We start from the raw sequence: 15,424 nt of genomic DNA, 5'->3' as shown, positions 1-15,424 counted from the left end.
AAGTGCTGGGATTACAGGCTTGAGCCACCGCGCCCGGCCTATTTAGGTAATTATTCTAAAAATATAAACAACACAATAAAAAGGAAATATATATTAAGAAAACAGATAAAAAGTTTCCTTATTAGTTTATTAAATGTTTATCTTTCTAGAAAATCTATTATTATCAATTGAATAGTAAATACAACAAACATATGCATTTAGTTAAATGGTTATATATAAATTATCTTTTACAATTTAATTGTGCAATCATTAACGTTTAAATAGGTATAAACACAAAATATGTAAAATATTCAAAAATATGAATAAACACGAATAACCTCAGAAAAAAAGAATAACATTGCCAAAATTAAACAGCACTAAAATACAAGGAGAGTAATTTTAAAAGATAAAAGTACAACTATCTTCTCAGAAGAAAATACTAACATTTAAAATTTAGAGATACCACATCTTTCTCAAATTAATCTGTAAATATTTATTTACAGAGAAAATTATAAAGGGATGTTTAAGAGTGACCTTTTAAAATCTGAGAAATGTATACCAAAGTTTAAATAAAAGAATTTAGAGGATAGCAGGGGTGGTGGCTCACGCCTGTAATACCAGCACTTTGGGAGGCCAAGGTGGGTGGATCACAAGATCAGGAGATCAAGACCATCCTGGCTAACACAGTGAAACCCATCTCTAATAAAAAATACAAAAAATTAGCTGGGCGTGGTGGCGGGCACCTGTAGTCCCAGCTACTCGGGAGGCTGAGGCAGGAGAATGGCATAAACCCAGGAGGCGAAGCTTGCAGTGAGCTGAGATCCACCACTGCACTCCAGTCTAGGTAACTGAGCAAGACTTCATTAAAATAAATAAGCAATTTAGAAGATAACTAACCAAAAGAATTTTTGAAAAACAGTTATTATAAGGAATATGCTTTATCTTTGCATTAAACAAAATGTATAATGTGAATATTTATTAATTTTATATGTATATCTGTGTGTATGCACATATACAGTGTTAATTCACTTTTTATGAGCCAATTCTATTAAAACAAAGATAAATAAATGGAACTTCATTAAATTAAAACATTTCTGCACTGCAGAAGATACAGTCAGCAGAGTGAACAAAGAACCCATAGAGCGGAAGAAAATATTCCCAACGTACACCTCCAACAAAGGTCTAATATCCAGAATCTACAAGGAACTCAACTAATTAGCAAGAACAAAACAAACAATCTCATTAAAAAGTGGGTTAAGGATATGAATAGACAATTCTCAAAAGAACACATACAAATGGGCAACAAACATGAAAAAATTCTCAACATCACTAATGATCAGGGAAATGCAAATCAAAACCACAGTGGATTTAACCACTTTACTCCTGCAAGAATGATCATAATCCAAAAATAAAGTAATGGATGTTGGCATGGATGTGGTGAAAACGGAACACTTTTACACTGCTGGTGGGAATGTAAACTAGTACAACTATGGAAAACAGTGTGAAGACTGTTTAAAGAACTAACAGTAGGACTACCATTTGATCCAGCAATCCCACTGCTGGGCATCTACCCAGAGGAAAAAGGTCATTATACTAAAAAGATACTTGCACATGTATGTTTATGGCAGCACAATTTGCAATTGAAAAAATATGTAACCAGCCCAAATACCCATCAATTAATGATTGGATAAAGAGATTATGATATATATGTATACCATGTTACTCAGACATAAAAGGAAATGAAATAATGGCATTTGCAGCAATCAGGTTGGAATTGGTGATCATTATTTTAAGTGAAGTAACTCAGGAATGGAAAACCAAACATAGTATATTCTCACTCATAACTGGGAGTTAAGCTGTGAGAATGCAAAGGCATAATAATAATACAGTAGTACGGAGTAGCCAAGATGGCCAAATAGAAATGGCTCTACTCTCAGCTGCTAGTGAGAAGATAAAAGTGGCAAGTTAATTCTACATCCTTAATTGAGGTACCAAGTTTCTCTTAATAGAACTGACTAGGTGGTTGGTGCAACCCACAGAGAGTGAGAAAAAGCAGGGTGCAGCAAGGGCCCACCTGGAGCTGTACAAGAAGGGCACTGGGAGCTTCCTCTCCTAGTCAAAGAAGGTGGTGAGGGATTGTGCTATCCCTCCTTGAAAACCATGCTTTTCCCACAGATCCTTGCAATCCCCTTGCAATCCCCAGATCAGGAGGTCCCCTTGTAAGCCCACACCACCAGGGCCTTCTGTCACAGGTACAAAGCTGTGCAGACTCATGGTGGCTGCTTGAGTGGGCAGCCACTGGAGCTGGCACTGGGATACAGGAGTATTTTCTCTGAAACTCCCATGAGGCAGGAGATCTGTCCACTCCCGTGTGAAGGAGGCTGAAGCCAGGGAGACAAGTGGCCTCACTCACACAGAAACTCACAGTCTAAAACCTACTGGCTTGGAATCTCTGCCAGCTAGCACAGCAGGCTAGAGACTGCCTAACAAGATGAGTTCCGAAGAGGGAGGGACTGCTGCCATCACTGTGCTCCAGTCAACTGTTTCCCTATGCTGCTGGTGCCAGCAAGACTGGGTGATCTGGACTGGGAGCAATTTCTCACAGGGGAACACAGTGACTGGGAGAGTTTGTGGCCAGACTGCTTATTTAAGCAGTACCCTGATCCACTCCTTCTCACTAGAGGGGACTTCCTCATGGGAATTTCAGCATCCTCAGCCACGGATTTATGAAGAGAACTCTGATATCCCTGAGAGGAGCCCATAGGAGGAGGGGCAGCTGCAGTATCATGCCTCAGCAGTCTTAGTCTTTTCTTCTTACTGGCTCTAGAGAGTTAGGGCAGCCCAGACGAGGGGGATTTTCCCCAGTACAGCACACCTGCCCCACCAAGCTGCAGTCAGACTGCTTATTTAAGTGGCTCTTTGATCCTGATCCTCCTGACTGGCTGAGACCTCCAAACAGAAGTCTCCAGACACTTCATACAGGAGTGTTCAGACTGGCATCAGGTTGGTGTCCCTCTGGGACAGAGCTCCATGAGGAATGAGCAAGCTGCCATCTTTGCTGGTCTGCCACCTGTAATGGTGGTATCTCCAGGGGTGGGAGGGACCCAGGCAAATAGCGTCTGGAGTGAACTACCACCAAACTGCAGCATTCCTATGGAAAAGGGGCCTGACCACTAAAAGAAAAACAGTCAGAAAGCAACAACAAAAACAACATCAATGAAAAAGACCCCATAAAAACCCCATCCAATGAACAACAGCCTCAAAGATCAAAGGTAGATAAACCCATGAAGATGAGAAAGAATCAACACAAAAATGCTGAAAACTCAAAAAGCCAGAGTGCTTCTTCTTCAAATGATAGCAAACATGTCTCCAGCAAGTGCACAGAACTGGGCTGAGGCTGAAATGGATGAATTGACAGAAGCAGGCTTCAGAAAATGGGTAACAATACCCTTCACTGAGCTAAAGGATTATGCCTCAACTCATTGCAAGGAAACTAAGAGCCATAATAAAACACTACAGGAGCTGTTAACCAGAATAACCAATTTAGAGAAGAAAATAAATTACCCGATGGAGCTGAAAATCACAACAGAACTTTACAATGAAAACGCAAGTATCAACAGATGAATAAACCAAGCAGAAGAAAGAATATCAGAATTTGAAGACTATCTTGCTGAAATAAGGTCGACAGATAAGATTAGAGAAGAAAGAATAAAAAGGAATGAACAAAACCTCCAAGAACTATGAGATTATGTTTAAAGACCAAACCTATATCTGATAGGGTTACCTGAAAGAGATGGAGAGAACAGAACCAAGCTGGAAAACACACTTCAGGATATCATCCAGGAGAACTTTTCCAACCTACGAAGACAGGCCAAAATCCAAATTCAGGAAATCCAGAGAACCCCAGTAAGGTATTCCACAAGAAGACCAACCCCTACATACAGAATCTTCAGATTTTCCAAGGTCGAAATTAATGAAAAAACGCAAAGTGCAGCCAGAGAGAAAGGCCAGGTCACCTATAAAGGGAAGCCCATCAGACTAATAGCAGATCTCTTAGCAGAAACCCTATAAGCCAGAAGAGATTGGGGGCCAGTGTTCAACAGTCTTAAAGAAAATAATTTCTGACCTAGAATTTCATAGCTGGCCAAACTAAGCTTCATAAGTGATGGAGAAATAAAATATTTTTCAGAGAAGCTAATGCTGAGGGCATTTGTCACCATCAAGCCTGCTTTGCAAGAGCTCATAAAGGAAGCACTAAATATGAAAATGATAAACTGTTATGAGCCACTAAAAAAAAACACACTTAACTATACATACCAGTGATACTATAAAGCTACTACATAGACAATCTGCAAATTAACCAGATGGCATTATGATGTCAGGATCAAATGCACACATAGCAATATTAACCTTAAATATAAATGGGCTAAATGCCCCAATTAAAAGACAGAATGGCAAGCTGGATAAAGAGTTAAGATCCACCGATGTGCTGTATTCAAGAGATCTATCTCTCATGCAAAGACTCACACAGATACAAAATAAAAGGATGGAGGAAAATTTATCAAGCAAATGGAAAACAGAAAAAAGCAAGGGTTACAATCCTAGTTTCTGACAAAATAGACTTTAAATCAACATATAACATAAAAGACAAGTCCTTGAAGAAGACTGACTTATTGTTTGCATTTGTAAAAGGATTTATCTGGAAGCTTTCATAAATAATACTGCAGAGAAAAGAAGTAAAAAGATCAGAATAGAAGCTGTTGCAGTTGTCTAGGCAAGACGTGACACTAGTTTTATTTAGATCTGTGGTTCTCATGGGGAAGACAGGGGCTGTATTTTGCCACTTTCCAGGAAATATTAGGCAATATCTGGAGATATTTTTGCTTGTCACACTGAGGTGGTGGGTGAGGGGCATCTAGTGGGTAGAAACCCAGGACACTTCTAAACACTCTGAAATGCATAGGACAGTAGACTTCTTTCAACAAAGACTCACCTAGCCTCAAATGTCAATAGTGTTGAGGTTGAGAATTCTTGACTTAGAGGGATAGCAATGAAGATGCTTGAAAAATAACCTAGTGTAATTATGCAAAGAAAGATATATTGAATACCAGATTTGAGTAGTTTTTTGAAGGCTACTCAAATAGTTTTCCAAAAATGATATCAATTTTCCTATGAAATATATTTGATACTTCTTTAATAATCAATTAATGTGAAGAAATTTTGGATTCCGTTGTCTATAGCGAGAGCACCAGTCTTTATTTGTCAATTTAAAAATATCAACAGCTTAAAATGTTTTAAAATAATTTTTACCAGCATATTAAAACTTATTTTTCAAATAATATTTACACAACAACTTTTTTTCTAAGATTAAAAAATGAGAAAAAAAATGTACTTACTTGCCATTCAATGCTGCTACACCAACTGTGCTCCGAGCAATTGACATACTGGCTACAAATGTCCATTGTTGACTCTGTGGATCCCACCTTTCCACTGTATTCAGATAGCTCCAGCCATCGTGGCCTCCCACGGCGTAAATAGGGCCTTCAAGTACTGTTACACCTAAAACATTAGATAAATGACTGTTATGACTATAGTTAATATCATATCGAACATTTAAAAAATCTGTTAAGTGGGTAGATCTCCTGTTATGTGTCCCTAATACCATAAACTTAAAAAAAAATAAACAACTTCAGTTGTTAAAAAACTATTGTAATCTCGTAGAAACTACCTACCATTAATTGAATCACTCCATTCAAGTGAAAACAAAATTGGGAGCCAAAAATAAGTATTATGACCTAGATGCTTTATAAAATAATACTAATTCCCATGTTTATGACCATATGAAGAAACGGATACTAAAAATCAAAGGTAAGATGTCTTGGGCCTCTACTTTTAAAGAGCATTTCTACACTGCTATTTAAAATACTTTGTTACTTACAACAATGTTACCTTAAAGCAATGTAATATTACCAGTTTGAATTTCAGAATAGTATTCTCTGTGCTTTGGCTTCTCCAAATTAAGTTAAAATAAACTTATATAAAGCTTAGAAAATATGACATCTTTCATATTATCAGCTAAAATTACTAAACACAAGCAATTAAAACAAATACGATTAATAGAGAGGCATCCATGGGAAGATACATACAGCTAGTACTCACTGGTTTTCTAGTAAACTTATATTTTTATAAATAAATTTTCTTAAATGCTCAACAGTTGCTAACTATTTAAATATCATGTTAATATTGATGTGCTCTCTTTAGCTGTTGAGAAATTCTGATGAATATTTCCTAAAAGTGTACAATTTGAGACTGATTATAAAGAAGTCTGAAGCATCTGTGATTTTTACCCTACTACTAAGCTGACAAATTAGAATGCCACAAATTTATGCATATTGATTAAGACATGACTCCTGGATCAAAGAAGAAATACAGTTTATTAGTCATAGCAACAGCAATAGTCAGAGTATCAACAATTTTTGTTTCTGCTGCTGGTTCCCCAAGCCCCAATTCCCATAGGGTGATCCAAAGAAGGTAATCAACATGGCCTTAATGTTTCCCTTCTCTTGATCAAACTTTAGACAGTTTCTTCCTGTGTCTAGAGCCCTGGCTTCATTTTCCTTAGAGCATTTACTTTAGAAAACTTATAACTGTAAATTATTTCTCTGCTTCTTTTAGATGTAAACCTTTGATAAAACCCCTTGCCGGTTTCACAACCCAGGACTGTCTTTCTCAAGGACTTGGGAGCTGCTGTTCCTTTGAAATGTAGTCGTTAAGGTATTCTATCTCCCAGACTCCTGAAAGTATAGGAGCCTAACTTCAGTTGGTACTTTGCCTCAAGCTGTAAAACTACCTTTTGAAATAAAGATAGAAGAAAGTTGTCTGTTCCTTTGAGTAAGGCCAATTAGCAAACACAGATTGCCTATAGTATGATCCACCTACCCAACCTAGTTCCCCAAAACTCTATCACCTTTGTTTTAGAAGAGTGTAGTTCAGTCACAGTTTTGTCCTCTCTTCCTTATTGCAAGCCTTCAATAAAATATTTCTTGCCTGTTTAAAATTGCCTCATACAATTTTTGCTTTGAAAAGGGTTAATTGAAACCTGTACATGCAGTAGATTGTATTATGGAAAAGAACTATAATTTATAATGGCCAATAAACATGCAAACCCATTGCTCTGGAAGGAGATATTATCTTGATGCTTTTAAGCATGACTGCATTTTATTTTGGAGACAGTAAATATCTCTCTGTTCCTTGTCTTTCTGTTAAAACAACATCCTTTTAAATATATTCTGGAACAAAGAGCACTCAATAACTTGACTTTAAAGATGTGCAGAAATATGAGAGACCCATGAAGAACTGTCTCCCAAAACTGATGTAAAAATAAAATGACAACTCATTTATTTATTCATTTATTTAACTATTATTCATTGAACGACTTTTATGTGTCAGGAATCATTATTGGCACTGAGGACACAGTGATGAATTAGGCAGACAAAGTATCTGCCCACAGTGAGCTCTTATAGCAGTCAATGAATCAACTAAAATGGAATAAGTGCATTGTTCCCAATAAGTAAGCATGCTTCACACATATTACACAATTATACAATTATAATTTAATAAAAAATGTAGCTGAATAACATTAAAAATGTTCTACAACACACATTCAACTTAGGGATGTTATTTTACACAATCCTATGCATATAGAGGGATCGTGTTTTGAGTGCAGGCATAGTTAAAATTAAAAAGCACAAACTTCAAATCTTATTCTTTCATTAGGTAGGAAATGGGGATTAGAAAGGATGCATAAATGTGAAGGTTGAGGTTATTTCAAAAAGAGATTATATATCTCATAGGCTTTTTAGAGAACTATAGGTAGATACATGTATCAACAATAATTAACTACATGGAGATTAAAGTGAAAACATCAGTGCAGTTGTCAAAGAGATGCTGAAATCAACTTTTTACTGAGCACCAATTAGACACAGAGTAGATTTCAGGATAGGTTGTGTGCCTTAGATTGAGTAGAAAATATTTTGATTGATTTATGCTTTTTCTGGAGAATATGATATCTATCTGAAAGGACCAGATCACTAGGATAATTTAATAAAGTTAACAAATTTAAATTTTGTTGTAAGAGCAATGGAAAATCACAGACATGTTTCATAATACGGATATGACTGCTATGACAAATTTATTCTGGATGTTTTATAGCGAATTGATTGGAGTCAGGTTAGGTTAGGTGGCAGTCTGGAGATTATTAGAAGAAAATTTCAGAAATTCAAAAAGTAGAAGGTAGTAGATTGAATTAACAGGTTTCAGTTTAAACAGAGAAAAGTGAAAATATTTGAAATATATTCTGAGAGTATTGCTGTTCGAATTTATTAACATAATGCATAGGGGTGTATGGATGGAAAGGACAAATCAGGGCCGGCCGTAGTGGCTCACCCCAGTAATCCCTACACTTTGGGAGGCTGAACTGGGCAAATCACTTGAGGTCAGGAGTTCAAGACTAGCCTGACCAACAAGGCGAAACCTCATCTCTACTAAAAATACAAAAATTAGCTGAACCAAGATTGCTCCACTACACTTCCGACTGGGCAACAGAGTGAGACTTTGTCTCAGAAAAAGAAACAAAAACAAAAATAACAACAACAACAAACAGAAGAAAGATTAAATTAGAGATAAATTGGTTAAACAATTGAGAAGTTTAAAGGGCAGAAAAACTTGAAAATTATTTTGGGGGAACATTTGAGAACTCCATTTTGGATATATCATGTTTAAAGGTACTATTACACATTTAAATGGGGCAAATAAATAGGCAGTTAAATATACATGCCTACAGTTTAAGACTGTGTTAGAGGTATATGTAAAAATTTTGGCGTTATCAACAATTATATGGCTTTTAAAATCGTAATCCTAGACATAATCAGTTAGGAAGATAGTATGAAGAGAGAATGTAACAGAGATCATAATCTAGCTTTAACTAGCTCTAGTATTGGTTACATGAAGAGAAAACAAAAAAAGATAGAGAAGAAATGGCCAGATAGGTGAGAGGAAAATCAGAAGCTTTTGGTATTTGGAAAGTAAGAGTGGACAAAGTTTCTAGGAGGATGGGCTAATCATTGGCTTTCATATTTCTGACCAAGTGCATATTTATATAGGATTTAAAAATAGGTTCTGCACATGGTTTAATCCATTCTGGTTACTACTAAGTTATATATCTTGCAAATATCATCCATATGTGCCTTGTTTTTCTTAATTGCTGGAGGTTACTTGGCCTTATAAAAATGCTTCACCAGAAGTATAATATATATATGTACATCACATTAATATATAATATATAAATATATATTAAATTACATTGTATATGTAATGAAAACTTGTAAGTGTTCAGTTTGATGGTATTTTATTACAAGAATATCACTGTATACCTACCGACTATCACTTCCACTCCAAAACCTCTCATGCAACTTCCCAGTCAGTATACCTCCCAAAAGGTAACAATAATTTTTGAATTAATTCCTCATATAAGAAGTTTTTCCTGATTTGAACTTATAAATTAATATAATTTTTTACAAAATTTCTTTAAAGTTGTATCTGTGACATTTTTATTCCGAAATTAGGTGAGATAGTAACATTTTTAAATTACATATATTATTACACTCTATAATTATGACACTTTTATAGCTCCATGCTATTGTTGATGAAAATTTGCATGGTTTCCAGTTCTAATATTTTTAAAATAAAGCTGAAATGTACAGTTTTTTGATGCACATATGAATTCACTTTACCTAGATGTAAAATGTCTGGGTCATAGAATATACTTACACTGAAATTGAGTAAATGTATCAAAAAGCTTTCTACCTTTTTTTCTTTTTTTACCGATTTTTATTTCCCTCAGTAAAGGAGAGGAACCTCGTTTTCTGATAACCTCTCACAACTTGTCACTGTGAAACATTTTAATTTTAGTCATTCTGGTAAGTGAGTAATTGTATCTCATCATTCTGTTAGTTTTCACCAAGCTGATGACTGATAAAACTAGGCATTTTTTCATGTGATTTTTAGTCACTTGAATATCCCTTTCTGTGAAAGCCTGTTAAAAACCTCTTCATTTTTAATTGAATATCTCTTATTAATTACATCATCTTATCAATTTGTAGCAGTTCTTGTAATCAATTTTAAATATTATGGATATAAATTCTTTGTTAATTTTAAAAATAAAATTAACAATAAAATTTAACATTGGTGGAATTGATATCCAAAAATATAAAAATGGACGATGGCCAATACACAAAAGTCAATCTAGATGGATCATAGAATTAAACATAAAAATTAAAACAATAATCTTTTCAGAATATAATGGACAAGCATAACTAAAATAGATATGCATAACAATGTCTTTTGAGAAAGACAAATATTTCTCGAACAGAACATGAAAAATGGTTGTTCTAAATTTTAAAACATTATAAATATAAAAATTAATATCCCTTTGGTATTCCATATGAATTGTTTTTGCAATTTTCCCAATTTTCCCCCAAGTTACTGATAAAATCTTGATTGAGATGGTATTGAATACATAACATTTTTTAGATAATTAATATATCTACAACATTGTCTCTTCTAATCAGAACATGGTATATAACTTCATTTTATTAAGATTTTAACTTCCTGAGTAATGTTTGTTTGAAACTTTTATTATAACTTTTTATATCTATTACTGAAATGATCACTTTGCATTTGATTTACTTATGCTATTGCAATTGGCATTTTTTTATTTTTTATTTGTTCCATCAATAAATAGAAAGAAAATAAGTTTTTATATATTGACTATATCCAGTAGCCTTGTGAAATATTTATAAATAATTGTCACAATAATCCACATATTTTTGTATTTTCTATGTAAACAATTATGTCATTCCAGAATAATGCCAGTTGTATTTATTTCAATATACTTACTATACATTGTAGTTCTCCATTTTGCTTTATTTCAATGACATTATATGGATACATATTTGACATTTAAAATTCTTCTTGCTGAATTAATTGTTTTAAGTTGCCAAATATTTCCTTTTTTCCAGTAATGCGTATTGCTCTAAAGTTTAGTGTAATTAATTAATGTACTAATTAATTACATTAATTAATTAATTTAATAATCAGCAACACTAAGAATTAGATAAATTCTAATTCATCTAATTAATCAGCTACACTAAGGTTCTTTTGGTTCCAATATGCTAATCTTTGACTTTGGTTATTTAATGTATTTATACTCAATATAATAATTGATTTTATTAGATACAATTTTAATATTTTCTCGTTTCATCAACTTTTTTCTCATATTCTTTCTCCAATATTTTTGTTGCTCTTATTGTTCTATGAGTAAAATATTTCATTTTTTTCCTTTTCCTCATGTGTCCCCTTATTGTTGAGAGAACACATATAATTCAGTTTGTCAAACAGGTAGTAAGATTATCACATAAGGCTCCCACAAATGAGAGACCACATGAATAACCAAGATTTGCTAATAATATGAAGGAAAAAAGGTATTCTGAAGCATATGAAAAACCAATAGATGTCTAGGACTTTTCTTTTTTTTTTTTTTTGTTGTTGTTGTTGTTTTTTATTTTACTTTAAGTTCTAGGGTACATGTGCATAACGTGCAGGTTTGTTACATATGTGTACTTATGCCATGTTGGTGTGCTGCACCCATCAACTCGTCAGCACCCATCAATTCATCATTTATATCATGTATAACTCCCCAATGCACTCCCTCCCTCCTCCCCCCTCCCCATGATAGGCCCCAGTGTGTGATGTTCCCCTTCCCGAGTCCAAGTGATCTCATTGTTCAGTTCCCACCTATGAGTGAGAACATGCAATGTTTGGTCTTCTCTTCTTGTGATAGTTTGCTAAGAATGATGGTTTCCAGCTGCATCCATGTCCCTACAAAGGACTCAAACTCATCCTTTTTTATGGCTGCATAGTATTCCATGGTGTATATGTGCCACGTTTTCTTAATCCAGTCTGTCACAGATGGACATTTGGGTTGATTCCAAGTCTTTGCTATTGTGAATAGTGCTGCAATAAACATACGTGTGCATGTGTCTTTCTAGTAGAATAATTTATAATCCTTTGGGTATATACCCAGTAGTGGGATGGCTGGGTCATATCCACAGCTAATGTCTAGGACTTTTCTACCTAGTGATTTCCTTCCTTTCTTTCCAGGATCTTGACACATTGTGTGAGCCTTCATAAGAGGGCTAAATTCTAATTGATGCCTCTGTCATTCAGAGACTGTAGCTAGCCCTAGATGCCAGATTTCAGTTTGATTTTTTGACTGGAGAAGGAAGAAACAAATAAATTTCTCCAGAAATGCATGGAGAAAGTAGAAACAAATGTTGAGTCAACCTTTGTATTCTTCTCACCCCTTTCACATCCTGTTTTCAAGTCCAGGCTTCCTTAGTTTCTCTCTGATGACTTCAAGAATTTGATTTGTGTGTTTTATTTAGCTTTTACAGTTATACATATTAGGAAGCTTACTCAGATAGCAGATACTCCATCAAGACCAGAAGTTAAATTTGTGAGTTAGCTTTTAACTTTATTTTTAATGTAAACATTTAATAATATAATCAACTGTATTGATTTTCATTAATGTTTTAGTTTTTGTTTATATGTCAGTAAGAGTTTCCTCTACAGCTCCCATTTATATAGGCAGGTTTCTATTTCTGTCTATATTGTAATTTATTTACTTTAAACTGGGGACAACTAGAATAATTATCTCATGTTGTTATGATGAAGATAATAATAAATAATATGTAAAACACTTAGAACAGAATCTGATTCATTGCAGTCACTCAATTTTTGCAAACCATTGTAATTGATATTGCTGTCTTCATACTCAAGCCTCAGGGACAATATAAACAGGAAATTCATGAAAGGCAATATATAAAGATCCTATAAGCATACAAAAATGTTCGATAGAGTTAGTAAGTAGAACAACCAGTATATTAAAATAAAATATCTTTAGGAGAAAGTTTTAGCCAACCAAAAATGTTTAAAGCATGACAATATCAAATGTTGCTAAGAACATTAGGAATTGAGAAGTCTTCTATATTGCTGATGAATTGAAACTTAGGAACACAATTATGAAGATAAATTCAACTATCCTTAGTGAAAATATTGTAATCTAGCTTTCACAGAAATATGAAACATTTTGTAATTAAAAATATATTACTATACACAGCAAACTACACTAAATGCAAGGACTAGCAAATATTTAATATAATAAGCAAAGGAACATTTACATTATCCATTAATCTTTCAACACAGGTATCTATCCTTTGCTTTAAATACTAGAAAGTTTACCATCTCTCTACTGGAGATGCAATAGAGCCTATATTCTAGAGGAGAATATAGACAATAAACATACAAATACTGAAGGATTTTATATATTACTATCCTTTAATTAACCAAGTTATTGCTCGTGAGACTATCAGAGGTAGGGACAGAGAAAAATGCCAATGAGTTATGGTTTAGGAGTCTACCTTCTTGGGCCCTAATCCCAACCGATTGTTACCAGTTGTATTAGTCCGTTTTCATGCTGCTGATAAAGACATACCCGATACTGGGAAGAAAAAGAGGTTTAATCTGACTTACAGTTGCACATGGCTGGGGAGGCCTCAGAATCATGGAGGGAGGTGAAAAGCACTTCTTACATGGTGGCAGCAAGAGAAAATGAGGAAAACGCAAAAGCAGAAACCTCTGATAAAAACATTGGATTTCGTGAGACTCATTCACTACCATGAGAACAACATGGGGGAAACCGTCCCCATGATTCAAATTATCTCCCCGGGGTCCCTCCCACAACACATGGGAATTATAGGAGTACAAGTCAAGATGAGATTTGGGTGGAGACACAGAGCCAAACAATATCACCACCGGTATGACATCAGAGAAAGATATTTAAATGTTTTGAGTCCTAGTATCCTCATCCTTAAAGAGTATATAACTCATAGCATTTGTGTGAAGATTAAATAGAAAATGCATATAACAGTGCTTGGCAAACGATAAAGTTTTAATACATTTTAGTTGTTATATAAATCAAATGATCAGGATGGTCTGTCTCAGGGGTGGTCACTGAACCTAAGAAATTAAGAATTGCAAGCAGAATGATAGAACAAGTGTAAAATATGTCATTACTCTCAAAACTTAAATTCCTCTCTCAAACATCTCTAACTATAATTAAATTAAATTGTTTGGAAAGTAACATGTTCCCAGGATTGTTTATTTTAAATATCTATGTTTTGAAAGTATCCATGTTTTCCTGGAAAATATTCATACTTTATGCTTCCACTTCTAAAGGAATATATTCTTGCCACAATATTTTCAAACTCTAGGTGCCTTATTATGTGATTCTCATATTTCTTGCAGCTGTGATGATTTCCTTGGAGAATGGGCTCATTAAGGAGGGTGAATAGTTGGACTAGAATAATTTCAAAATCAAAATGATACATTCAACTACTTCCTAATGGTTACTAAAAATATCTTTACAAATGCAGCAAGGTTATGAGTTTAAAAATATTTTTCTGTGTTACATTCAGTATCAATATTAAAACTGCATTCTAAAAATAATTATCTAATAGAAAGAAGAGAAACATCTAAAGTCACTTTTCATACAACTCAGGCTTAAAAATTACATGATGACTTCTGATAATTTTTAAAATGTCTTTTAGATGTTTTATGTTGCAAAAATGTACTTTTTCCAGTACATATGATTACTTATAATTTTTGGACTGTAGTGTCTTGCATATATTTCCCTTGAGAATTCTGCAGCAAAATATTTACCAAAATTTTTCTATGTATATTTTTAAGATAGTTTATTGAAAGAAACAATTTTCATGTAACATGGCACAAGTTAAAATCAAATAACTTCCCATATGGGTTATAGAACACATAACTATATCCGATGAAGATGTTGGCCTTTGAATATGGAGAATGAATTGAGGAAGATAATTTGTCTATACAGATCATTCCCCATAATGCTATCACGTTTTAGCAAAAGGTAGCCCTCCATAATTTCTCTGAAACTAATTGTTATTTCTGTAACAATTTACCCAATTAATTCGTTCTCTTGAAAAAGAAATTGTTATTTTTCTTTACGCATGTTAACATTATCCATTCAGTTTATTGCTAAATCTATTGTAAGGTATAAACAGTTTCAATAAAAAAGGTTTTAATAATGCAAAATAATAACAACGAAAAGCTATTTTTTTATTATACTTTAAGTTCTAGGGCACATGTGCATAACGTGCAGGTTTGTTACATATGTATACTTGTGCCATGTTCGTGTGCTGCACCCATCAACTCGTCAGCACCCAGCAATTCGTCATTTATATCAGCTATAATTCCCAATGCAATGCCTCCCCCCTCCCCCCTCCCCATGATAGGCCCC

At 34.2% G+C, this 15,424-nt stretch overlaps 1 protein-coding gene across 2 annotated transcripts in view; it reads right to left on the bottom strand.

Moving 5' to 3' along the window:
• Positions 1-15,424, bottom strand: part of KLHL1 (kelch like family member 1) — a 456,085-nt gene that overhangs the window by 35,473 nt on the left and 405,188 nt on the right. For both annotated transcript variants that reach the window (XM_033177586.1, XM_033177587.1), the window contains one exon: positions 5,376-5,538. In XM_033177586.1, the coding sequence (XP_033033477.1) occupies positions 5,376-5,538 (163 nt within the window). The remainder of the gene's footprint in view (positions 1-5,375; positions 5,539-15,424) is intronic.

The sequence above is a fragment of the Trachypithecus francoisi genome, unplaced genomic scaffold (assembly GCF_009764315.1).
Source record: "Trachypithecus francoisi isolate TF-2019V2 unplaced genomic scaffold, Tfra_2.0 Lachesis_group18, whole genome shotgun sequence".
Taxonomy (NCBI): Eukaryota; Metazoa; Chordata; class Mammalia; order Primates; family Cercopithecidae; genus Trachypithecus; species Trachypithecus francoisi.
Note: the sequence above shows the minus strand (reverse complement) of the source record. Positions and strands in the feature narration are given on the sequence as shown.